The 26,510-nt window shown below is 41.7% G+C and overlaps 1 protein-coding gene across 10 annotated transcripts in view; it reads left to right on the forward strand.

The window, feature by feature from the left end:
* The window catches only part of LOC132914018 (agrin-like), a 384,730-nt gene that overhangs the window by 352,124 nt on the left and 6,096 nt on the right, over positions 1 to 26,510 (forward strand). For 9 of the 10 annotated variants that reach the window (XM_060973299.1, XM_060973381.1, XM_060973463.1 and 6 more), the window contains 15 exons: positions 6,908 to 7,123; positions 7,781 to 8,022; positions 8,877 to 9,063; positions 11,769 to 11,866; positions 16,551 to 16,677; positions 16,844 to 17,074; positions 17,457 to 17,753; positions 18,148 to 18,297; positions 18,442 to 18,702; positions 18,858 to 19,004; positions 19,291 to 19,527; positions 24,163 to 24,357; positions 24,994 to 25,167; positions 25,695 to 26,034; positions 26,247 to 26,474. In XM_060973299.1, the coding sequence (XP_060829282.1) occupies positions 6,908 to 7,123; positions 7,781 to 8,022; positions 8,877 to 9,063; positions 11,769 to 11,866; positions 16,551 to 16,677; positions 16,844 to 17,074; positions 17,457 to 17,753; positions 18,148 to 18,297; positions 18,442 to 18,702; positions 18,858 to 19,004; positions 19,291 to 19,527; positions 24,163 to 24,357; positions 24,994 to 25,167; positions 25,695 to 26,034; positions 26,247 to 26,474 (3,130 nt within the window). The remainder of the gene's footprint in view (positions 1 to 6,907; positions 7,124 to 7,780; positions 8,023 to 8,876; positions 9,064 to 11,768; positions 11,867 to 16,550; positions 16,678 to 16,843; positions 17,075 to 17,456; positions 17,754 to 18,147; positions 18,298 to 18,441; positions 18,703 to 18,857; positions 19,005 to 19,290; positions 19,528 to 24,162; positions 24,358 to 24,993; positions 25,168 to 25,694; positions 26,035 to 26,246; positions 26,475 to 26,510) is intronic. The other variant, XM_060973216.1, reaches the window with a different exon arrangement.

Consider the following 26,510-nt stretch of genomic DNA (forward strand, 5'->3'; position numbering starts at 1 on the left):
TAAAGAGCAACCGGTAGAAGGTGAAAATTGCTAAAAAATGTTACCCGATCACAAGGCTTATGGCGCGTAGATATGCTGGAGAATTGTACCGTTATTTCGTCGAGTTTAATAATCGAGTTGCACAGGGAACAACGAGACTTAGTAATCAGTGACGAGGACACTGAAAAGATTGGACGAAACCGTCGCGTCGTTCGACCGAGCGTCTATTCTTCCAGGTTCGATACTCATCGAAGTGAAAGTCACGATAGAGGGAGAAATAATAGAGGAAAAGGAAGAAGAAAGTCAAGGGTGTCTTTTATCAATCGTATTCAGTCGCTCCACGTTGGTGAGATGGCGAAATCAATAATAAATTCCATCGGCATGGGACCGATCGTGGCTCGTTTCTAACTAACCCAGCCCATTCCTGACCCCTCCTAATTTCTTCGGCAACGAGGACGCCGAGTCAGGGGTGGAACGAGCTGGGTCGCGAATCTCAAGTGGCTGCGACGATAAATCAAATTAGCTCGAAACTTTCGAGACTTTTCGATCGTCACCCACTCCGTTTCCGCCCTGCGCGATCTACTGTCGAGCCTCTTTCGTTCTCTACCGTCAGAGACGATTGGCCCGAGGGTAAATTGAAAAAAAGAGGGGGGAAATGAGTTTTCGAGACAGACGAACTTTTTCAATGATTGAAAGTAGCAGCAGCAACAGCGGCTGCTAACGGCGCGGGTGGCAGAGGAGAAAAGAGGTCGCGAAACGCGATAAAACGCGGAAGCTGGGCCTCGCGATTAAAAGTATGCTGGATTCTCTCTCTTTCTCTTTCTTTCGTTCTCGGTGTTAATGCTATTGTACTACAGAGCAGATCTGTAGGGGACAGTGAAGGGAATCGTTATTGGTTATCGAGTGCGTGAGAATCCCGAGGAAAACTTCCCAAAAGCGCGATATGGTTGGAAAGGATCAATCTTTCCTGGCTGTATGCGAGAGATTCGCGCCGGAAACTCGTAAACAAGGGGGAAGTTACTACGTTTCCTTCCGAGTGACAAATGACGTCGTATTTAGAACAAGAAGTAATCAGACTTTTGAAGAAAATTGATGATAATATATGAAAATACAAAAAGTATGAGAGTGACGTTTGGAATATCATGTATTTTAAAGTACTGTATATCTTATAAAGCATGAATTGATCTTTATTGGGTAAAATTGGCCCCAATTACGTAGCGATCGTTTGCCAGAAGAGACGATCTCACGATTCGTTCTGTTTAATTTCACAATTATCCAGTCACCGTGCACGCAGCGATCGTTAAGTAACCTTTTCAGGAGGAGTCTTTGAGAACTGCTCTCCAAGATAAGCGCTATTTCTTTCTAGCTCTTTTTTCCACCGTGCCCCTTCCAGCTTGGGCTGTAGAAATTCGCTTTAGCTCGTTTCCCGTGAATATCCTGATCCAAATCAGAATGGAGGCGGGCGTGCCGTTCTCTTCACGCTCGAGTGTGCCGAAATAAGGGTCTTCTGTAGGGGAAAAGGGGCAGATCTCCGAAACGTTAGCTTCGAGGATCCTAGCTCCTACGAAACGGGCTTGACTAAATTCTCACGCTAGTCGGTTCGAGGATTCCAACGCCAACTATACAGCGAACAAACTCAAGATGCGAGCCGCGCGCAGACCGACCCTGACGCGTCGGTTCGATTAAACTTGAAGGTCCGCGATCGGTGTGTTAAATTGTTCGTATGCCTTTTTCAAAAACGAACGAAACGCTAGATTGTCGTATGTAGAAACAGAGATTAAATTGGTGGATAAATTGTAACGAAGTAGTTGAAGTATATTTACGTACGTAGACCAGAGATTATAAATTATGCAGATATGGGTATTAATATTAATAAATAGCAAGGCTATCGCCTGTAGATAACGTTTTAAATATTAAAGTATATTTCGTCTAAATATCCAACGAACCCACGCATACGAAATGAAATTACTTTCAGAATCTCGTCACAAGACGAGAGAACACTGACGAAACGCTTCTAAAATCCAATCTTGATGCAACTTTCCTTCTACGATTTTTCTCCGGTCAGAATTTCATCGTCTTCTTCCAGAAGAAGCTAATGTTTTTTCATCAACAAAACCTGAATAATATCAAGCGGCTAAAAGTGGCGTCACGTACGATATAGTCTCAAGTATATTTTGGTAGTGCATGGAAATGCGGCAAAAGAGCCGGCCATAAATTATCTTCAAACGGTTACACAGTAATTGCATCGTAATGAAATCAAACCGCGAATCCGTGCATGCAAATTGCAGGTATGCGTGGAGCGGCGTCAAATCCATCTGCATTCATCCGTGTAATCACTTATAATTCACCAACGACACGTGCTACGACGGAGTCTCTTTGGAGCGATCTACCATCGAACACCCAAACGTAGCCAATTCGTCTCGCCAAGTAGCCCGTTTACGATGCAGCATGCGCGACGAAGGTTTCCCCTAGGAAGTTTCCTGTGCTCCGTACTATATCCTCGTAAATTACCATCGCTGTTTCTGGGCGGATGCTCTTGCGCGCTTATGTTTACGCGCCTCGAGCCTAAGTGACTGCCACGTCTAGTTTTGCCTGTTCGCCTGCTACAGGGAAGGAGCTGCACGAGTTCCGCGTACACTTCGGGGATGCCACAGGTCGAATGAAAGTGGCTTGCTGCCAGTGCACATGAGTAGTACACAACAGTAGACGCTGCGGAAAGCGGCCGCCAAGACGCTGTTAACACAGACAGTCGTTGGTGCTCGGGCGTAATTCCCTTCAACGATGTTCCTCATATTCTCCGAATTCCGTGGCTCATCCTCCTTGCAGCATTATCCATCCAACTACCGAACAGGATATCCGTTGACAGGGAAGAAAAGGGAGACGTCAATCGAATGGTTCGTTTAAAATTTAAAGAAGAAGAGCTCGAAGAAATTCATCTGTGTTTATCGTTGTGTTTGTTGGGAATTTACTTGGCGTAAATTGACGAGCGATAAAATTCTATTTTGTTTGCACAGTGATACGCAATTAAAAAATGTATACGCCGACTGCATACTGACGAAGTATACATTTACGATTACATTACGTACAGTATAAATTTACGTAAGATATTAGCACAAGTATCGACCAAGTATCAAAATATCTATTCCTAGTAAATGTATTCATTTATGATTGATATGCGCATACGTTGACTAGTAAATGTGCTGTCTAAATTTACTGAATGAATACATTCACCATAAACTCGTTATGTCGCGTATGGAATTTATTTCGTGTTATCTGATGGAAGATGGATGTGGTATCAATTATGTTAATTAACGTTTCGTTTATTATTCCACCTTAATTCTTACTTATTCTCTCCCTTTTAACGAATGTACCCCAAACAGATATTTTCTATTAAAGTGGCAAAATAAAATTGAGACGCTAATAAACTTGGCACTAGAAAAGTTATTCAAATCGTAAAGCGGTTTCATTACAAAATATGTTGCGTTATAATTGAACGAATACTACTGTAAGCATCGATGATATGACATTCACGAGTTAAGCCAGATAATTTGATTGCATAATTCATTGACTGTTTTCCAACGCTCGATTCTCTTGCTGTCTCATTTATGCGAGTTTCTAGTCAATAAACATGCCTGGTTTATTAACATACAGGATACGTCAGACTTATAAGAATTTTTGGAAAAGTAATTACAATAAGTTTCCATTCCGTGAATACGTCAATGATCACTGCAACTAGGTTTTAGCTCTCAGTTTAACCGGAACTAGAACATAGCTTTTCCTAACCTTCGATGAAATTTCAAGCAAACTTCAGTTGTACATGAAGTTAGGAAATTTTCGAAAGCGCGCAAAGCTATGTAAAACAACCACAACTAGTAAACCTAAAACTAAAGCTATGCAAAACTGCCAATTCTATTGAAACAAAGCTGGATGAAACTTCTAAAGCTAGACCAAGCTTCCAAAGCATTCTGTACATTTTCTACAAATTGCATAATATAACAATTTATTTGCTATTAGTCTACGAATTACGCTTCTCTTCCTTCTCTTCTCTATTCGACATTTTCACCTCGCTAGAAGGAAATATTTAAATGTCGTTTAAAAGCTGCGAAGATCCTCGTATTCTACTCGTCGAACTGGCAAAAGGTGCAAACAGAGATGCAGCAGCGCGGCGGCTAAAAAGGATAAACCGTCCGGAACAATAACGAAGCGCGAAATAAGAATGCAGACGGCGAAACGCGACAAGCGGAGAGAGAAGTTAGCGATCTTTCAATTCGTTGACCAAACTCAATTCAATTCCCTTTATCCGCCACTTACCCTCCCGGACAACTTCTTTCTTATTCCGCCCCACCGCTTATTATTCCTTTCTGAAAGTTATTCCGCGGGAATGCAAAATACGCGCGGTGTGGCGAGAAAGCCAGGCGAGGAGGTCACGGTTGGTCGGAGGTATGAAGAAGGATCGTCGAGGGAGGATAGAGAAACCTCAGTGGGATGGGCGTAGAGCTTGGAAAAAAGTAGCTGGGCCACGTAGAAAGTTTCGCGTAACTCGGAAGATTAGACAAGGCTGATGTTACCGTCGGAGACAGCCGTTGAGGGAGGATGCGAGGGGCGAAGAAAGAAGGTCGTCGACTACCGTGAAGTGAAGAAAAGCAGAGGGGGAGGGTTGGTGTGGCTCTTAGCGACGGACTTAAAAACAATTGCCTCGCGGCGACGCGGGAATTTTAAACACACTTCTATCGACGGTCCGGATGGCTTTTGTTCGTCGAAATCGCCCGAGGGGGGTGGAACAGGGTGAGAATCGAGGACTCGACGCACTCTGTCCACGATCGAAGGGCTTTAAGGCAATTTACGAGGGGTTTTACGGTTTCAAGTGACGCCAGCCTGTCCTGATCTTCTTCCATTCTCTCATCCCTTTCATCCGCGAGCTCCATCCACCCACCTTCGTTCACGCGACCGCTTTATATTCAATGTTGTTTTAATGCCACCCGTTCCGTTGTCTTTTTTCCTCCGTTGAATTATATTCACTGGCCGGCGGGGCGGAAAAATTACCACCGAGAAAATTTGAATAGGACGAATCGACGCTTCCGTTCCCTCGGAAATTATTCTTCGAGGTTAGCCGAGAAAAATATCTGTTTAAATGCGTCCAACGGGTTAAACTCGCCGGCGAACTTGGGCTTTTTTATCCCTTCTCTTGTTAAAATGGCCAACTACCGCCGCATGTGCTCCATGCAGCGACATCATTACGCGCACTCGCGGCGTAGTTTTATGGATAACGACTAACAGACGCCGATACAGACGATCCTTAGAGATGCTCTGACGATAACACAAAGAAGTTCGAATCAGGGTAATGTCGCGGAAAGTTAGAGCGCCAGCTTAGAGACCTGTGGTTCGCTGTCTTTGAGAAGAATTCGCGGATAGAATTTGAAGCGGAGACGCAGAGATAAGAAAGGCTCGGAAACGGCTTCAACGATTGTTATTCGGATGGTATAACGATCGAGTTAGACGGACTAATCTGAAATTGCCGTCGCTATGAGGACAGCTACGTGTGAGCAGCAAACGAAGATATATCGTACTTTGAATCGACGGTTTCAAAGTTGGACACGTTGATCATTGTAATTTCCCGCTGAAGAAAAGAGATAACACAAGCACGCGTGAGTTTGGAACAATAGTCTCAAACTGAGAGACAAACTCTCAAAACTTCGGATTGGTGCAAATTTAACGTTGTTCAAGTTTAAACATATACTTATTTAAGTTAAAGCTTTTAGAATTGCGTTGTTCCAATAAATTCAATTTCCTACTATTTCCTCGATTGCTCTCGCGAACGTGTATGTGGAAAGCTTACGCTTATTTTGAAAGGTTTCAAATATAAAATAAAAGTGTAAGAACCAAAATATTTCCTGTAATACGATGGACAAACGATAGCACGCAAAAGATGGAATCATACGTTACAGTTAGCGCGTCATAAATTATCGTTCGCGTAGGGTACGTGAGAATTGAGCGAAAACGAAACTGTTACGAGCTGTATGAGAATATTTGCGTGAGAAGAAAGAGAGTGGAGGGGACTTCGATTACAACTCTTGGACGAGCCACTAAACTGGCGGCGGACGAGGAAGAAACGAGGGTGGTTGCGGAAGGTTAGCCGCTCCACTGAGCTGTAACTCGAACTAACCCCGAGAAACACCACCGCCTCGGGAACTTGCCGCGTCAGCCCCGCTGTAAGGTCGAAACCTACCGCCTGCGGACAGGAAACGGAATCCAACTTCCTTCCTCGAGGGCGAAGATTAATCTCGGTGCAGCCATGCTTCTACCTGTGCCACGGTAACCCCCTTCGGACTCCACCACCTACCATTCCTCCCCTTTACCACCCCTTGTTCTTTTCCCCGCTCACAGGACCGCGTACACTTCTCATCGAGCTCTTTCTATCTGCCTTTATCAATCTGACTGCAACTAAACCGTCCTAACCGTACAGTCGCATAAATTTCCCTGGAGCATTTCTCTCCAGCTCGTTCATAATTCGTAAACGGAAGTGACTCTTAGTCCGTGGACAATGAAACTTAATTTTTCGAGGACGAAACGTTGACTGCGGTGTCTTAGAGTAAACGAGAATAATCTTTCGTGGGAAGGAGTGGTTGTCGGTTCTTCTGAATAGTCAGATATATGCGTACGTTTTCAGCGATTGTCATTTCAATTTTTATTTTTTCTGCGATCTTCCTCGTCCTTTGATTATCGCAACGATCAAATTCTGTAATTTTTATTCTGCTAACTATCTAACTCCGCTACATTCACAAACAGACAACGATTTATTCTAAAACGAGAACGAGAACAAGATGCGTTGCCCGCGTTATCCAGACGCGGAGGTATTTACAACAGCATGTCTTCATTGTACGAGTTGAACGTGACTTCAACCAGCACGTACCGCAATTTAATTTTCCAGATCCTTGCGGCAACGTGGAGTGCGTAGAACCGGAAATCTGTCAGCTGGACGACTCGAGGCAACCTGGCTGTCGTTGCGGTGAGCAGTGCGGCCTTGAGTTCGCACCAGTTTGCGGAAGCGATGGTAAAACATACTCGAATGAATGCAGCCTCAGGCAGGAAGCTTGCAGATCGAGATTATCGCTCAGGAAGGTCTACAATGGCGCATGCAGCTCAGGTAATTTTAAATTCAGCCTCCAGCTCGTCCAAGTTCCTAAGAGGCATTTGTACTATTATACCGTAACGTGGTGAATGTGTTTCGATAGTTTCTTTCTCAAATAAGGAAATAGAGTATTTCGTAGTTTCCTGTTATTCAAGTTATTTCCAACTTTTTTCCAGTTCCAGCAACTCAAACCTTGCGATAAGTCAGCACTAAACTAAAATGAATTAATAGTTAGTAAAATAAATTCTATTAAAACTGTAATAAATACATACAGTAGAAATAATTGAATATTACATTAATCGAATATTTTCTCCAACCACAACATAGTTATTTAAACATCCTATTTCACCTAGCTAATTTCGTATAAATTTCTTTCGCAACACTGGAACCAGTTTCCAATATCATCTTTTATCCTTCTTCGTAGCGAAAATCCTACATTCCGAAGGAAAATGTGAAAACCAGACAGAAACATCCTTCGTCATTCGTTTTAACTTCCCCGTTTCCATTTAGTCATCCATCAACAGCACCCTCGTCCTAATTCAGAATCGGAATCCAGCCGGAATAAACGTCTCATAATACCTACTATTGCCTCAGCACAAACTGAAAAACTTTTAATCACAAGGGCGAGTGAAACGCATTGAAAGGGAATTTTTAATCTTCATGATTGTGTAGGAATCAATCCGTGCGACGAAGCGAAATGCGGCCCCTACGAACAGTGTGTGATCAACCGACAAGGAATCGCGAGCTGCGAGTGCGGTCCGGAATGCGAACCTGTGATGAGACCAGTATGCGCGCGGGGTGGCAAAACATATACATCGTTGTGCGAGCTGAAGAGACAAGCCTGTTTAACGAAGACTAACATCGAGGTCGCTTACACGGGAACCTGTGGCTCCAGGGGGCCCTGCTCCGAGAAGGTCAGTCGAGTTTCCGCTTCGGGTGTCAGATACGCGAAACAGAAAGGAACAGTGGCAAATATTTGAACGTGCAAACAAACACGCGCGACGTGACGAAAATCGAGGCGTGGCTGTAAGAGATGTGAATCAGGATTCAGTCTTGCTTAACTAAAAAGAACTATGCATAGGAAGAAATAGTTGTTCCTTGAATTTATGAGAGAAACTGAATTGGTAGAAATAGTCTATTTGCAACTAAATTTATCGTACAGTCTTTCGAAGATTATCCTGTAAACACGAAGAATGTCCTAATGGAACATAAAAATACTTATGTATGAAGAAGTAATAAAAGTGAAAAGTATAATTTCCTTAGCTATGTTCATAAAGCTTAAGTTTATATAAACATCCGCAGTCTGGTTATTCTATCTCGTGTTTATCGTAATGCCTGCATGCCACTCGTTCTCCATTCATTCTAAAAAAAAAAGAAAGATACAAGTTCGTTCCGAACAAACGAAATGCAGGGAAAAATCAGCGTTGGTCGTGGCAAAGCACTGCGACGATTTACGTTAAATCCTACGAATTAAAGTAGCACGTAAATTCTGCGTTGTGATAAAATATCACGAGCAATAAATTATCGGCTTTGCACCAGCGACTATCCGAGAAAACCTACGACAAAGAGGCTGCTGTCGCCGAGAGGTGTGTCGTGAAAAAAGCAAACGATGATCCACCGCGATTAATCTCGCGTTTTTCTCTCGGTTGAAACCGAAAGAGAGAGAGAGAGAGAGAGAGAGAGGAAAAAAGAAATGAAATGAATTGCCACGTTTGGGATCGAAAACGTCCAAGGGAAAAAGTCAAGCTGATAGGAATTTCTTTTGCAGATCTGTCAGTGGGGCGCGATTTGCGCGGAAACCGGTGGCACAGCGATTTGCGAATGTCCAACCTGTCCGGCGGAATTTCAGCCAGTTTGCGGCGACGATGGCATCAGCTACGGAAACGAGTGTAAGCTTCGCCTGGAGGGCTGTAAACATCGACGAGAGATCCGCGTGCTTTACCAGGGACTCTGCAGTGAGTACCAATCCCCGGAAAACGGGAACCTCTTTAATTCCCTAGAATCTTCATTCCTGATTCGTCGAACCCACTCTTTTTTCACGAATACAAACTTTTGACCTATACACGAGTATTTAACAAAAGCTTGACCAATTGCTCTACTTATCCAGTAAATGTTATACAAAAAAGAGGTTTTATTTTTTCACATTGAGCGACTATAATGTTTTCAATTAGTGATTAGATCCATAGTATTATGATTGTTACTTTACGTAACGTAAAACTCCTACTTCGATAATACTGTTTCAGATTCTTGCGAATATTTATTAAGTTTCTTAAGATCAAGTTATAAGATTATTCTATTTTTAATGGAAGAAATATTCTGATGTACATACAAAATATTGTGCATAATCGAACGATCTGGAATAACCCTGTTTCAGATTCAGTAATCTTAATGTAGCATAAAACAGAATGTTATTTATCTGACAAGAAAACGAGTTTAATTGGATGAAATTAGCTTGCAGATATCGCGAATAATTTTGGAATGGTCGTTGAAAATAGATTTGAAATTATGGAAACGAGGTAGTCGGGTTATTATCATCAACATTAAATATATAATCATAGAAACAAACGATATACATCGAGTAATACGATTAAATTGTTCCAAGTTTAAAAAATGAATTATCGATGCCACCGTTTTAGCGACAAGTCGATGAAATACATTCACGAAGTAATTTATCTCGTGTCTTTATCTGTCGAGAAACGTTCGTCCATTTATAAATTCGTTTCCTTCCCGAAATTGTAACCGATTAAGATTTCCCTACGCGAAAGTAGTTGATTGAGTATTGATCGATCAGGAGACCGGAATAATTAGAACGGAGGTACCAGGTAAATAATTAAGGAAACTTTATTATGAGACACGTCGGTTAGCAAGGGAAAAATCGAACGATGGTCTATTCCGACTGGCTGAGTTCATTATACCAAGCTCGTTCGTTATATCGGGAATTCCTGTAATCAGATTCGGTCCACGACAACGATTTTTTTTTTTTTTACGAAATCAACTGAGAAGTTTAAGGACTTTTGTGAAGATTCGATTCGCCACAGGATGATTTGCATACGATGCATGAAACCTTTTGATCTGTTCTCTCTCTTTCTCTCCCTCGATACCATAATCCTGTTTGCATGTTGATCAACAGCGAAACTTTGTACTTTAAGAATTTTTCGTTAACGGTATTTGCATGTTTACTGAAAAATCCATTTATGGAAATAAACTTGCAACCGAAACTAAATCTCGTTTAAACGGTCGATGATATTTGACAAAATAAGATATAAACGAGGAGAAAAAGAGGAGAGAGAGAGAGACAGACAGACAGACAGAAAGTGAGGAATGAAATATCAAAAAATACGAAACACTCGAAGGAATATCCTGCGTCACGATGAAACAGATTTCCGACAAGGTGGCAAGCACCCTTACCGCGATCTTCGCTACGCTAGAGCTCACCACAGTCAGATCCAGCTAAACTTTTCTCATAAGCCACCCCGTGACGCGAGTAACCGTTCGTTTCGGTTGGATCGGGGCGAAAGAAATCCCGGGGAATCGTCGGTAGGAGTCGAACTCTCTGGCACCTCTTCTCCCCAACCGCAAGATAATTTGCATGGTTTAAAATCGCGTGAAACTTCTGAAACGTACTGCTGGGATTCGGTTCCATGCATATCACGGCGCAGGTGACTTCGCCCCTCGCTGAAATTGTATGAGTTGTTACCCCACGGCATGCACGTTGCATATGCATGCAGTTCCCGGGCCTCAACCACCACTACCACCATTACCTCTGCCTCCTCTTGGCTTTCTCCCGTTTCTATCCTTGGCCTCGACTTCGACTACGGTGTATATACCAGTAGCGAGCACCGGGATTTTCGTATCGCGAGCGTCGAAAGCCAGAAGCTGTACTTCCATCGCCCCATACTCTGATTTTGAATCTGGGTTAGGGTTCTCCGAAGGCTTGTTACCCTCGACCGTAGTAGCATCATCGACACGTCGTCGAAGAGAAGCAGAGCGGTAAGCCGATGCCCCTTTCCTCTCAGATTTCAATGAATTCTAAAGATAACTTCTCGACTGCAAATCCAGCTTCAATAGCAACCGGCTCTACCCGCGCGCTCTCATCGTTCCTCTGGTTCTTGTTGCACCCCTCTTACCGCGGTTCTACCGCCGTGCGCCATCCCATCCTGCCGTTCGTTCGCTTTGTTCGCAGTCCCCGAATCCTTGCACGCAGTCACACCGGCACAGGCCAGATAATTTCCCTCGAAACGGATGCAGTTATGCAAATACCAGCATACCGGGAATCTTTATTAATGTCGGCATGAACGTCGGCCAGAAGGTAGCCAGGACTGCAACAGGGTGGCAGCGGCTGCTTTGTAAGCGCGTCGATGCCCGGAATATCACGGAAACGGAAGCGGAGGTTCGCGCCGCCTTAAACAATTCAGCCAACCGACCCGGCTGGTAAATTAGCGGCTCGTGCGAGATATCGCATGGCATCTCAGATTCCCGGCTAGAACCACGTACGATTTCACGGTGACGAATGGTCTGTCTTGCCACGGCTTTTTGCTCGTGGGCAATTACCGCCGGAGATAGATCGTTCGGATGGCTTTTGTGTTACGTGAAACGAACGAACGGAGACGTTACATGGGTTTCGCTTGTTAATTAGAAATGTTTCGTTGTTTGTTCGCAGATGGATGCGAAAATAAGAAATGCGACTTCTACGCGGAGTGCGAAAGCGACAGCGCTGGTGAGGCCAAATGCGTTTGTCCTAGCAAGTGCGAAACCACGGTGAGTATCTGATATAAATTATTTCATGATCGACTTATTTTTCCTGATAGTAGTTTAATTATTATTATTGTATTATTAAAGTGGTTAGTCGAGAAAGGAACATCTCTGTTAATAGTGGTTTTAAAAATAATAGATCGGAACAAATCGTAGCGAAAAATATGATTTGGTAGAAAAAATTGCCACTCGATCAAATTTTTGCAAGCTATTGCCATCGATTATTTAAATTAAAATGTATAACTATTTGTTTTGGATGATGAAGTTAGAACAGAACAAGTACATAGGTGATTGATGAAACACAATGGAATCAAATTAAAACATAATTCTTTGAAGAGAATGCTGCTCGCGCGTGGAATCTACTTAACATTTGCGTTAAAACGCGAGCAAATTAATCCCTAAATCGTATTGAAGTAATTGAGTTAATCCTTATCAAAGTGAATCGGGACGCAACGTTAGAAGCTCGGTCAGCCGATTTCAATTTTCCGACGCGAAAATCCGTTCCTGAAATCATAATTTTTATTCCGTTTCCCCGTTGCCATCTTCATCCCTTTAATGAAATAGGGATGAAGCTACAATGCCGCTTGAAAAGAATATCAAATCTCTAAGAATTCTAATCGAAAGCTAAAGGATGGTTCTCAAAATAATTTCGCCTGAGGCACCGCACAGTTCATGGTGAATTACATTTCCTATAAAAATTTACTAAACTAGCTACGTTATTCCCCATCGAAAGGAGTATAAGTAAATTGTAAAAGAAACTCGTCGCTTCAAAGTCGAACAATAGCGAATGCCGTTATCTAAATGACTGCTCATACTGCAACATAGTAAGTGATTATTTCACATAACAGTGTTTATTTACCATTTTATTCTTTCCCTTTCTAAACATCTTATATTTCATGGTATAAACTACTTTTAAAAGAATACAGCAACCGGGAGCTACGTATTTATGATATTCGCTATCTATCGACTTTTATTATAGCATTATTGTGCTAGTATATATAATTTATCAATTATTGTACTAATTTATCAAATTTACGAATCGGAAAGATAAAAAATTTCGCTTATCGTCGTCGAAGCATCGATCCACGAAATCAACGTCTATGTAGTAATTATGTAGAAAAGAAAATCCTATCAGCCATGGTCTGAGACATCGAGTGATGGTCGTTAAACATAATAAACCACCGAACGTGTCGATCTGCCGGCTTTTACGTGCTTACCATCATTCGTAGTGTTAAGCCTCGCTAGTTAGCGCGGCTTAAGTAAAATATTCATACCATGATGGATGTGGTGTCGAGTATATATACAGTGCAGAGCCAGAATACGCTGGTCGTGCACGATATTTCGTATTTCCGCTATGTTACTCGATGTTACGCGACCGTGTAATGAACCGTTCGTTTCACCGATACCGACCCACCTTGCCAAATCGACTAACGCGCACGCCATTTTCATTAAAGCCTTTCTATCAATTTTCCTCTCCATTCCCTGTGATTTCATTGCCTCCCCGTTTCTAATTTCGTCAGTCTAGCTTTTCAGGTGTACATTCGTGGATGATTCATTAGCATCGAACGATTTTGATCGGTCAAACGATAATATCGGAAATGAATCGAAGCTTTTTTGTACTTTCAACTTCTCTACCTCTAACTTTAAGAGAGCAATGCTCGCTCTCGTTTTATCAGGCTAATTTCTATCAGGTTGGTTACCCAAAATGTTTCCTCAGAAGGTTCATAAAAATTACCATATATCACACGCTCCTTTTTCAATTTTTCCTCGTTTTCTCTTATTATATTTCTCGTATAATTCCGATATTCGTGAATACACGCTCTGCCTCATGTATTCGCATATTCTACTATCCTAATCCCTCTATCATTTATTCCCCCAAATTTATCGACACCTCGCCGTAATACCACATTGCGGCAAATTCGTCGCTTCCCTCGATCGTTCCATACGAAACGTTCCCATATCCGGCTCGTAACAATCAATCTTTCTGGGAATCGAGGCCAGGCGCACCGTGTTGATTCCCCTCGAAATCCCGAGCGCAGTCTGGAAACGAATACGTGCACCGAGGAGGTAGAAGTAAAAAAAAAAATAAAAAGAAGGAAAAGGAATGCGACTTTATCGCGGGTAATCCGCGGCGGTTTCCCCGGAAGATCACCCCGAGCAACATTTCCCGGAGCAGAAATATTCGTTGGGAATGGAGAGCACGTCACGGATCCCTGAGATAGTGTTCGCTGGCAAGGAAAGGCTTCTCTCCTTCGATCCAAGCTGGGACACACGGTGGATCGGAAATTCACGGATTCGTGAAACGTCCTGCTGACAAAACCACGAACAATTCCGAGCTCGCTCTCTCTTGCATGTACGGCGCGGATGTTCCTGGTCGTTCGAGTAACTGCCGCGGGCGCATGCTTCTTTTTCCGAAAAGGAATCGAAAAGGTGGTCGAACCCCGTAGAGGCGATAGCCATCCGTGCTGGGCCCCGGAGCTATTCGAAATTCAACGACGTCCGCGTTAGAACACACTTATGGCCGATCAGCCATCACCTGGAACGACCTCAAACCACAGAACCTAGATACTATCGTCTCGTAAAGTTGTCACGAGATACACGTTTAGCCATCAATCTTTCTCTTCGAGTATTTCAGGAATACCACTGGATCTATTTGAAGTTGATTTGTACGATTGGTTGCTATAATATTGAAGCGTGGGTTAGAAGAGTTGATGGAGTAGTTACGGACAATGGAACCTGCAGGATCTTACTGATAGATTCTTGAGAATGTTTTTATTCGATTTTGTACGTTGTATTGTATATTTCTCGATATAAAGTACATTAAACACAACGAAATTTCACTACATTTTTAAAATAAGAAATATTTAATTTAATGATTCGTGACATTGATTCATATGAAATAAAATTAGTCCATTTTCTATTCATTTCATTTAATCTTTTGGCACTCTATACGGGAGTAATTTAATTCCTTTCAAACGCAGATACTTAATTATTTGAAAATGAGAGAGAGAGCGAAATTGTAATATTCAATTTATCGAGCATCTTAAATTTCCTGTCGATTGAAATTACTTATATTTCCATAATAAAGGAAGAGATAAAAGACAACGCGAATGGTTGCGAATTGATTGAGGTGCATCAGCATACTTTTTAGTACAGGATCAGCGAGCGTTCCTTCGTTTTAAACGTGAAATCACATCTTCCTCGCATGGATACACAATGTTGCCACGAATTTGACGCGTCAGCGTTCCACGGGAATAGAAACGAAAGGACTTTGGAGGAAAGATGGGATGAAAAGGACTGAATCAGTGGCACGATGAAAGAGATGAGGGTTAGAGGCATTGTTTGAACTGCAAACGAGGAATATCGGCACGTCCCAGTCACGTTCTTAGAGCCCCACGAATCCCCCATAATTGTCTCGTAAATTACAATAAGAAGGAGGCAAGGTGCGTATCAACTTGTCGCGGAAACTAATTAAAACGTATCGACCGACTGCGGATATTCTCCCCGAGGAGTCTCGTCGTTATATCTTTACCCTTCATCGTGGAAATAGAACTGCGATATTTATTAATCCGCTGAGTGGATTAAAGGAGAAAAGAACGCAACGGAAAAAGAATCGGACGACAAAGCTTTCGTTCGTCACATAATTGCTTTTTTAAGTCAATTATCCTGTTTACGACGGACATGCTTCTTTGAAATTCAATATCAAAAATATAATGATACAAAATAAATTGTTCCAATAGAACACAGATTTGTCTTTAATCTTCTATACTTTGGTTAAACATTGCTCAAAGCATTAATTAGCTGTCGTTGTTATCGCAAAAAATACTCTCCGCTGAAATATCAATTTTCTCGATTATAATTTCTCGATTATATTCTGTCACTCCTTTAATATCGGTTGAGGTATCAAACACGAACATACAGTTAGTCGCAAAAATACTCGTGGCATGTTAAAAATTGCGTGTGTAACAGAATACTTTTGCCATTATCTGTATTTCCTTCGGCCATACTTGATCGTGTTTCACCATGATTTCCTTTTAGTCTACAAATATTCTATTGCGTGCACAGCATATTCATGATCGCACTTCCATTCGGGAATAACTCGCACGTAAAAACGCAGGAGGAACGGTGAAAAAACGCAAGAGAAATGAGGAAGCGGTAGAGGGCAAGTCACGTTGGCCGACAACGCGTGTAATAAGCAAACAACAACGTGGCTGGATACCGCAACCAGGCTAATTAAGTTTCGCTCTTTCGCGTATTATTTCTCATCCCTGTACGCCACCCATCCCCCAACATCGTGACGCCAACGTATGTTAGAACACCGGCCCGACTGCGCCTTAGCCGCGTGCAACAAGTGCGAAACGCGTGCTGCCTCGCGTTTTTCTGCTATTTTTTCTCACGAACCCACCCACCTACATAAATATCGCGAGAAGATGTTATATATAATACATGGGTTTGGTGAAGCAGAAAAAATGTATCTTCAGAAAACTAAAAATCTCACTCTCATAGTTCTAAAACACATAGAGAAAGTGGCGATAGTTGTATGGTTACATTGGGCTGAGAACACTTTGCTCCTCGCTGAAAAATTCACAAATACGATATGCTAGAAAGTATATAGTATGTACGTAGTATCGTAGGTAGTAACTAAACATTTTGTTGCATAGTAATAATAAATCTTCTGTGTCAATTTCAGACGAAAGAACCCGCACAGGAGAAAATTTGCGGCTCCAATGGTATAACTTACGCCAACGAATGCTCTTTGAAGATGGCCTCTTGCACTTCTCAAACTGACATCGCTATTAGTTACGTAGGCGACTGTGGTAAGTTCTTTGGATACTTTCATATTTTGTATCATCGTCAACGTCGCGTAAAATTTATTGGATAGCAGTCAATCGATGGTATAAAAAGAACATTCAATTTATTCGCTGAGTAAAGTATTCAAGCAGGATTATCGGGAAGGTATAAGGAGAAGATAAACGTTTTCAGAGCTTTGCGCAAGAATAGAGTGCGATCATGGAGCTCATTGCATGGCTGGCGTCTGTGTGTGTCCTGAAGAGTGTCCTGAGAGTACTGGAGAACCAGTGTGCGGCAGCGATGCCAAGACATACCCGTCGGAGTGTGAATTGCAAAAGGCTGCCTGTGGAAGGGATCCTAAATTGCCGGTCTTGCACGTGATATTCTACGGCGATTGCGGTGAACGATTCGTTGCAGCACTCAGTAAGCTATCTGATCCTTTCCATACTCTAAGCGTGCTTTTCTTTCAAATTCGAAAAGAAACTTTCAATCTTTTAAAATAAAAATTAATTCGCTATAATAAATGATAGTTGAGCGATCGGTACTTGGATAATTGGAGTCTCTAGGAATATAAAATGTAGAATCTCTCGAGAATGCAACATGTCTTAATGGATCGGTAATAGTGCAAAGTCTTGTTTCAATAACGGGATAGACGCAACTTCTCGTGCATCACTCGTTGCCATCTCGACGATATTAATTGCGCTAGCTTAAGGACACCGCTCTAACAAAACTAACCATCCAACGACAATCTTGTATAACAGCTTTTACTACTCTAACCATGCCTTAACCGCTACGCTTCTAATAGCCACGATGTCGACGCCTGCGGTGGTTCGATTGGCCACCACCGCGGTTGACGTGACCAGCACTCAGGTACGCGAAGCATGCAAGAACATTAACTGCGATTTCGAGGCTACTTGCGAGCTGGGCCCGGACGATTATCCCAGGTGCAGCTGCAAATTCGACTGCGCCTCGATTTCCCAAGAAAATATGCGCCCTGTTTGCGGCAGCGATCTAAGGACCTATTCGTCCCTCTGTGCCATGAAAATGGAGGCCTGCCAGAGGCAGCAAGAGCTAAGACCTAGACCTCTCGATCTTTGCCAAGGTTCGCAGCAGCTTCCGCTAACTTCACTCGATCCGCTGTATAATTGCCTCGATTTTCGATTCGATTAGCTATTTCATTGCTTGTTCCTCCGCTTTGCCTCCTAACTTTTAAATTAACTTTTGAATTAGTTTATTTTCAGACTTTTATTTGTCTGCTATATCCGCGACGCTTTCTTCAAAAGAAAATATAATTACAATTTTAATTACATTTAAATTACAACATCTTAGTGTGTTATTTACGATATAATTTTGCTCCCTTCCTTTGTATAATTGTAAGTATGAATAACTTTCTAATTACTTTTAATTTTCTCCGTCGCTAACTGTCTTAATTGTAATTTATCATCTGTTTATTATACAGTTTCATAAACGAACATAATTCGAAACTTTTAATCCAGGTATGGAAGTGAAACCTTGTAACGGTGATCCTCCATTGGTGGATGCCGATGGGAAAGAGTACGATTGCGGTAATGGTCCAGAACGACGAGATTGCCCGAGTAACAGTTATTGCCATCAGACCACGCGACTAGCTCGATGCTGCAGAAAAGGTCAGTTTTTTCGATGGAAATTTTAGTTTTAGGAAATTCTTTCAAACATATTTCGCATGTTATTGCTAACATCTTGCGATTTCCTATGAATAAAAAAAAACATTGTACTAAAGAGAAGGTCAACGTAAATTATCGATTATCTAGCTCAAGGAACCCAAGTCGTAAAGTGCTCAGACTCCTGGCACGGCTGCTGTCCGGATGGCAAAACGGCCGCACGCGGGCCCAATGGCGCAGGTTGTCCGAGTTTATGCAACTGCAACAGGTTAGGCAGTGTTTCTGACACCTGCAATCCAGAAACCGGACAATGCGAATGCAAACCAGGTGTAGGCGGTCTGAAATGCGATAGATGTATGCCTGGTTATTGGGGTTTGCCTAAAATCAGCGAGGGACATCAAGGATGTATACGTAAGGATGACTGACATTCTGTTTAACAATTTACACGAAGAGATTATTGCTTTGTATCTGGAATTTAATGGGCGATGATATATTTCAATATGAAATTTAGTTTATCTATTGAATTAATATTAATCGGCACGTCAAATTTCCTTTGAATGATTCAGCATGCGGCTGCTCGCTCTTTGGTTCCGTTAGAGAAGACTGCGAACAAATGACAGGTCGCTGCGTTTGCAAACCGGATATCCAGGGCCAGAAATGTACCATTTGCACCGACCACAACAAGATATTAACACCTACAGGGTGCTACTCAGGTATCACGCGAAAGGAAACTTCGATAGAATATAGTACAATTCATATCTCAACCAATTTGCTTCCATCGACGCCTAAAATTGAATATACAGTAGAAAACTGATCGTCCTGGTATAGTACCAAATGATTTAAATACTAAACAAGTTTCCTTTGATATAAAACCAAATTTACAACGATACAGCGTCAGGTGTTATATAGACTCTGTGTAACTCTGTATAAACTGAACTAATATTCCAACCGAATAACATCCATTGATAGATTTAACGGGTTCGTTTTGTTTGCTTGCAGCCGATACGATACCGCCGATCCCGACGTCTTGCAACGAGCTGGAATGCTATTCCGGCGGGCAGTGTTCGGAAATCGGTGGACCGCACTGCGTTTGTCCGTCGTCCTGTCCATCGGACATACCGTCCGTGCCGGTTTGCGGTAGTGACGGACAGACATACGACAACGAGTGTGAGCTCAGGCTGTACGCTTGTCGCCATCAAGCGGACGTGGTCACACAGGCCTTCGGCCACTGCAGAGGTGGGTTCACTGAACATACGCCGTACAGGCCGCCTTATATTCTGCATTACTAAACTAATTAACCACTGGGAGCACTTTTCACACGTTGGATCAGCTGTCGAACAGGACTCGCTCCTGTCTATAAAACGCAAATTTATTCTCTAGAGATTAATCGGTCTTGATAGCTGGTGAATGGCGTAGTACAATAAAATAGATCATCAACGTGTTTGTTAATTTTGTAGTGAATTTTCAGAATGTTTTGTTTATATACGAAGGCCATAGAGGAAACCATGATAAGTCGTATCTTTTATGAAACATCCAGAAATCAACAGAAATAGACTTATCATATTTCTTCCGTGTGTTCGATTATAGTTTACGAATAAGGAATACGATACATATATCTGTTTGTAAAAATTAGGTGACGAGCAGCGAATATATAATATTTAAGAAGTTAACGATAGACGAGAAGAGAGGGATTGTTTAAAGCACGAGATATTGTCGTAACGATTTCGAGGGTTCACGAATTTTACATATAACTTAATTAGGAACAAGTGTTATCTAGAAGCTGGAGCTTGAAGTAGGGAATTTAATGATATATTTATCAACGTATGGGAGATGCAATCTCGCACAGCCTGATTAAAATTAGGACTAACATCTAACCTGTTCCTTTGTATCCATTACGTGATAATAAACTTATCAAGTTTCTACTAACATGTATACATATATGTTTATAACCCCTTTACACCCGAAACGCTTGCCTACACTACTTTGCTTGCTTTCTTCTTGCTAACGTTCTATGATTAATGTTGCACCATGATCTTTTCCTTTAAAAGAATAAACAACCGGTCGATCAACGACTTAACAAGAAAGAAAGCAAAGTAAGTCAATTTACAATTAATTTAGTAACATATTTACCGTACTTGTTTCATTAATTGGAATTTCTATTCTTTTCTATCGATTTATCCACTTTTTTCTTTTTCTAAACCGAGTTCGAACGAAATCGTGGAATTGAAAGGTAGAAAAGATTGAACAGGATACGTATCGCGGAATTTCCTTTATCCCAAGAGTACGCTATCTCACTCGTAGGTAAATTCTGGGAAAGTTGGTGACGTTAACTCGCGAAACTAAGCGCCAAAGGTGGATTTAACTAAATCACCGTTGACTTGGAAGCGAAGTCCCGTCTTAAGTGGTCCCTGTGAGCTATGCCCGGCCGGAACTTAACATCGGAACCTTAAGAAACGGTAACGAAACGCCTTGCCCAGGCCGTTAAGCACAACTCCGCTATCAAAATGAATTAGTCCGTGACAGATCTAGAGTCTTTCGAAAGTTCAAACGAATGCAGTATCGACCGCTGTTTGATACCACTGTCCCCACATAAATTTAGCCGTCGGAGATTCGGTCGATATCGTGCTCAATAGACGGTCACCATAAATCTATCCAAGAAAAAATTCTCTTTGCATCTTGTTCCAATGAATTCCAGCGAGTTCACGTGGACCAGGTAATCAGGAAAAGGGTTTCAATACCTGGCTTTTCGAACTCCTCGAACTAGCTCGCTTTATTTTCTATTCGTTTCAATTGCTTTATCTGTTATTATAAATGGGAAAACTTACTTGACTTAGCTTAAGTTTAGCGTGTAACACATGCATTCGCAGTCGAAAATGAAAAAAAAGAAAAATGAAATTTAGCACGTTCAAAGATAGAAACCTTTGACGTGGTTCATTATACGTGTTGGTTTATTAAAGAGACGAGCGATAAAATTGTAATAGTCAGTGTATATTAAAATCGCTTTAAATACAAGTACAGAAATAGCGTATACCGGTCGTTATCGTCGCTCGTTCGATGTTACTGTTCGATTCTACGCTCGCTATTCGACTGTATGACTTGCTATAAAGATTCGCTATACTGACTGTCCTAGAGAGCACGTTCGTCTATCTGTATCGACCGGTGTTGTTATAAAAAGTTCGAATGTAACTCCGGTTGACGATCGCAAATAACGGCGATAATATTTTGTCCGGAGTTCGTTTACCTTTGAACCTACCAAACCAAAATAACATTGACACTCCAAGGCATAACAATATGAGCCTCTCCGGATTCGAATCTTCCGTTGACTCATGTGCCACTACACCTTTAAAAATGTGAGTTTATAAAAATAATATAAAAATTATTTTAAATTATCACGCACTTCGCTCGTATAAAAAGTTATAATCGATTACTATAATACAATATTATTATTATTAGTACAAGAGCATAATCGATAAATTCACGTTAACAATTCCTGGATATTTACCATAAAATTATCGAATTGTAAATATAGTAAATTTAAGAACTCTTGGAAATTCACGTGTAGTCGATAGACTCGTCGAACCAAGCAACGAGTCTTAACCAAAAAGGAGATGGAGAGAAGTCTCTCCATCTGTCGCTTCAGAGTATTCCACATTCACTGACAAAGTTCGCGGAGTGAAACGTCGAAATCTATTAAAGTCTCCTCCTGGTTCCGTAACCTCTCACCCCTTATTTTCGATTGCTCAGCCCCCCCCAAAACCCCGCTTCAGCAACGTTACCCTGGTCCTCCCTTGTCGCTGAAAGTCAATCTCTTAAAAAGTTCTTCTTTCTCGGGACTCACTCTACGGAGTCAAACATAAATCAGATTACTTTGAGCAGGTGAACCATCCTCTTTCCTCTTGCAGCCTCTCCGCCACTGTTGTCGTGTTTTATACCGAAAGGACGCAGCTCCCTCTCTGCATAGTAGAAGACTACTATTTTTTCATCACGTTTTCTCCTCTTCCCCCATACGTGACGTACAACAATTTCCGCGAGCGAAATATCGCATGGAACCGCACGCGGTCGACGCCACTTTCAACCCCGTAAATATTGTATGCCGCAATTTCTTCGACGTTCCTCGCGTGATCTCTTTTCCGTGTTGAGGATACGCGACTACTGAAAGAAGAATGGATATCCCGCTTACGTGGACATTTTGACGTGACGTGAAGTTTGATTAAGGGATAGGGTGCGTTTGATTGATGTGACGCACGAAAAAGAAAGGGGCGAGACTATTAATTGTTTGGTTCGACTGGAATGAACGAAGCTGAATTGGAGTATCATTATTTTGCGAGATCATTGGGAGAGTCGAAGAAGCATCTTGTACGAATCGAGTGTTTGTCTGCCCGTTGATCTACTATCCTATCATTTATTTTGTGCTTGGTTTAACCATTCTGCCAATCTCCTCCAATTTTAAGAAGAGAATTCATGGAATTGTTCCTCGCATGCGAAGGGAACTTTATCTTACGCACTTTATCGTCGTACTTCGTGTCAAAAATAATCCGAATTAAAAAGAAAATATTATCTCGATTAGCGGCGATAGCGAGAGAGTCGAAAGACGGGTAGAAAATATTTGTACCAGTCAATATTGACATCGTCGTCTCGAAATTCAATTACATATCGCGAGCACGTTTGTCTTCATATATACATAAGTATTTAATATGTATGTATGTACATATAACACATACATAAGTATTGAATTCATGCATGAGTGAAACTTGTTTCCACCGAAAGCAGAAAACCGTTAACGATTCATGAAAAAGGAGAATAAAATGTAAAACCAAGAAATAGCTGCGTGACATCATTCACATCCGTCTGTTCCACTTCACCTATTTGAACTCTCAACTTCATCAAAATTCCACGCTTTCAGCAGATAAATACCTAGCTAATCCTACTCCAGTTCTTCGGTACTCTTTGTAAAATAAACAGGGAGGGAATGAAATAATGGAACAGGGAAACGGTAACGTCGATAAAGCCAACCCCTCCGATGAAAAGGCCAATCGTCGATGTGGATCGAGAAAGAAATTCTCTCGGTTCGTAAATGTCAACTCGTATTTGCCGTCAGATTCTCTTCTCCGCCAATCAACGAACTCTTAAATTGGCTAAATCCATTCCTCTCGTCCCTTTCAACCCCTTCTCCATCCATTTCTACACACCAATTTCCCAAGCAGAAAATATTTTCATCGGAGACCGAATGCGAGAAAAAATTCGTTGTCGGTTTGTCCCGCAGTCGATAAAAGCGTTGATTATATCGAGAGGAATATGCGGCGATCGGCACAGCGGCGGGAGGCGAGGGGTAAACATATAAAAACCGAGAGAGGAAAAAATAATGGAAAGAGTGGAGGACAGTGAAAGTCGTCAATGTGAAATAATAGGAAGCAACGCTGCAATTGGAAAGTAATTAAAATCCCATTAAGTTATCTTCGGTTTCTCATGCCAACTCGGACTTCCTACTTTCGATAGAATATGCTATCCGATTTTTATCATTTCAAAAATTCACCATGCGCTTCCGCTACTTTGTTCGAGACTGAAAGTTCCCCTTTATTCGTACAATGACGGTATTAAGTGGTTCGCTATAGGAAATGTTTGTCAATATGCTACGTGCGTTATATAATACACCTTTCAAATGATCAAATGTGCTTCCAAATACATATTTTAAAAGAAATTATTTATATATAACAATTACAATATATAATTACAAAATATAACAATTCGTTGCTCGTCCAAAACGCGTTTATTTTTGAGCGCCGTTTTACTCCGAAATCGTAACCTTGTCTTTCCGTCGCATTACCTAAAGCGAACAGTGGTAGAACTGTGGAACGTTCGTAAAATTTTCAGACGATCCCATGGTGAATACGGACTTCCCCGTTAAAAGGTATACAGCAGTGCAATATACCCAACCAGCAGCCGCCATTTCTCCGTTATCGAAATCTACCAGGCATCTGTTGGTGCCGGAACCGGATCCTCGCTATTATTACACCCACAGGGCGCATCAAGAAACCATCACGATCGACAGGGACAATTTAAAGCACGGTAAAAATCGAGCCCAATTCCATTCTACGCCCGTCCGTGTCGATATTTCATCCTAAAGTTACACGCGACGACTACGAAATGCAATCTTGCGCGCTATCTTTCATTTTGTTTTAAGACATCTACGTGTCCGTCCTTTAAATTCCATTCTATTAAACCACCGTAATCTACTTATCTGCAAACATTTCGACGCGATAACGAAATATCAATATCCCGGGAAAATTAAAGTCAAATTTAATCAAACGAATTTCCGCCCGCCACTTTCAGTATTCAGTGATACACGTAGTACCAGAGCCAAATGCATTTCGTCCTAAGTTTCTGTAACCGGTGCTGCGTAATTATCGTCGTCGCGATAACGTTCACAGTGTGACGTAATTAATAGTTTGAAATAGCGTTGAATAAATACTACGAATTAATATGTTTGTGCTCTTGTGCACGCGCTAGTTTGCCTATGTGTATATGTCTGTATGTGTGCGCTTCGAAACGTGCATTCCTAAATCCGCTTGACGGTTAATTCTGAATCAGCTCGACGTTGGTAATCGGATCGATGTCGTGCGGAACGAAGACTGTACAAGAAATGTCTTTTTTCTCTAGACTCAATGCACAGACGTCGATTTATCCGTTAATTCTGCTTTTCAGGAGTGGCGGCGGCGTATAGACCAACCCCAGCGACAATTCGCGTGGTCACCGCGTTGCTCGGCGACCTCTGTACCGACGACAAGGATTGCACTATTCCTAACAGCGAATGCTCCAATGGAGGTTGCATTTGCTCAGAAGGATACGCGGAAACCAGCGACAGACAAGAATGTTTTGGTAATTGATTCGATCTTATCTACTCTGGTTGTTCTTGCGGGTTTCTCCTGTTTATTCGAGCGATGGTTTTGCATTTTTCTCTTTTAATGTGAACACGTTAATAGCAGTGTAAAGTAGTAACTGGTAGAGATAAAATACGAAGAATATCGATAAAAATTTTAGAAACTCTCATAATGGCCATATTAATTCATAAGTAGATCTCCCAAAATATACGTCTTTCTTTTACAAAAAGTACTTATCCTTTAAAGCAAAATACCATCCCACAAATTCTACGTGTCGCGCATTCAGGCAGAGTTACGGAAGAAATTATGTTATAGAATAACGTTAATTTTCTTGTTACAAAGGAACAAAGATCATTTGCATTACGTTCTTTCGGCTTCTAAGAGCAAAGTGTCGTTCAAACGAGGTGTAAGTGAAAGAGAAGGAAATAGATACAGAAAGGGGCTCCCTTTGACCGAATCTTCCAACGTTGTTTGCGCCGTGTAAAGATCAAGAAAAGAATGTAAGAGAAACTGACCCTTTTCCAGCTAATTACGTGCCTGTTACACCGACCGAAGAATTTCGTGCCTGCTTGTCGTATCCGTGTCACGCAACATCGACGTGCATCGATCTGCCGAGCGCAACGTTCGTTTGCATCTGTCGTCCAAATTACACCGGTCTATTATGCGACGAGGAGATCAACAAAAGGGATTACGAGGTGCCGTCGTTCGACGGCAAGAGCTACGTCAGGATGAACAGATTGAAGGCTTACCACAAGTTCAGCGTCGAGGTTGAGTTCAAGACGTACGCTGACAACGGGATTATACTTTACAACCAACAGAAGAGCGACGGCACCGGGGATTTCGTCTCGTTAGCCATCGTCGACGGGTCTGTAGTTGTTATCTCCTGAATTAGTATCATTCACGTGAATATAGTTACGTTGGTGTATTAATAATGCCTTGTTGGTTTATTCGGGAAAGATTCTTATCTTCTAGACACAATTGTTTCGATACATTACATTATATATCGAGCTAATGAATTACAGATTAAAATGTTCGCACTTTCTTGTATATTATTTCGGATTTAATTTATTTTTACAGACACGTACAGTTTCGATACAATTTAGGGAATGGCCCTGTAGTTCTTTCCTCGCCTGAAAGAATTACTATGAAAACGTTTCATCGAGTTGCCGCGAAAAGATATCACAAGGACGGCGTTTTAATTTTCAACGATGGGGAAGATGTTGCTGGTCAAAGTCAAGGAATGTTGAAGTCGCTCGATCTCAACCAAGATACGTTCGTCGGGAACATGCCTACCAATTATTCTAAGTAATTTTTCCCTCCCAATTACTCGTCTATTGCTCG

Source organism: Bombus pascuorum, chromosome 1 (genome assembly GCF_905332965.1).
Source record: "Bombus pascuorum chromosome 1, iyBomPasc1.1, whole genome shotgun sequence".
NCBI classification, from domain to species: Eukaryota; Metazoa; Arthropoda; class Insecta; order Hymenoptera; family Apidae; genus Bombus; species Bombus pascuorum.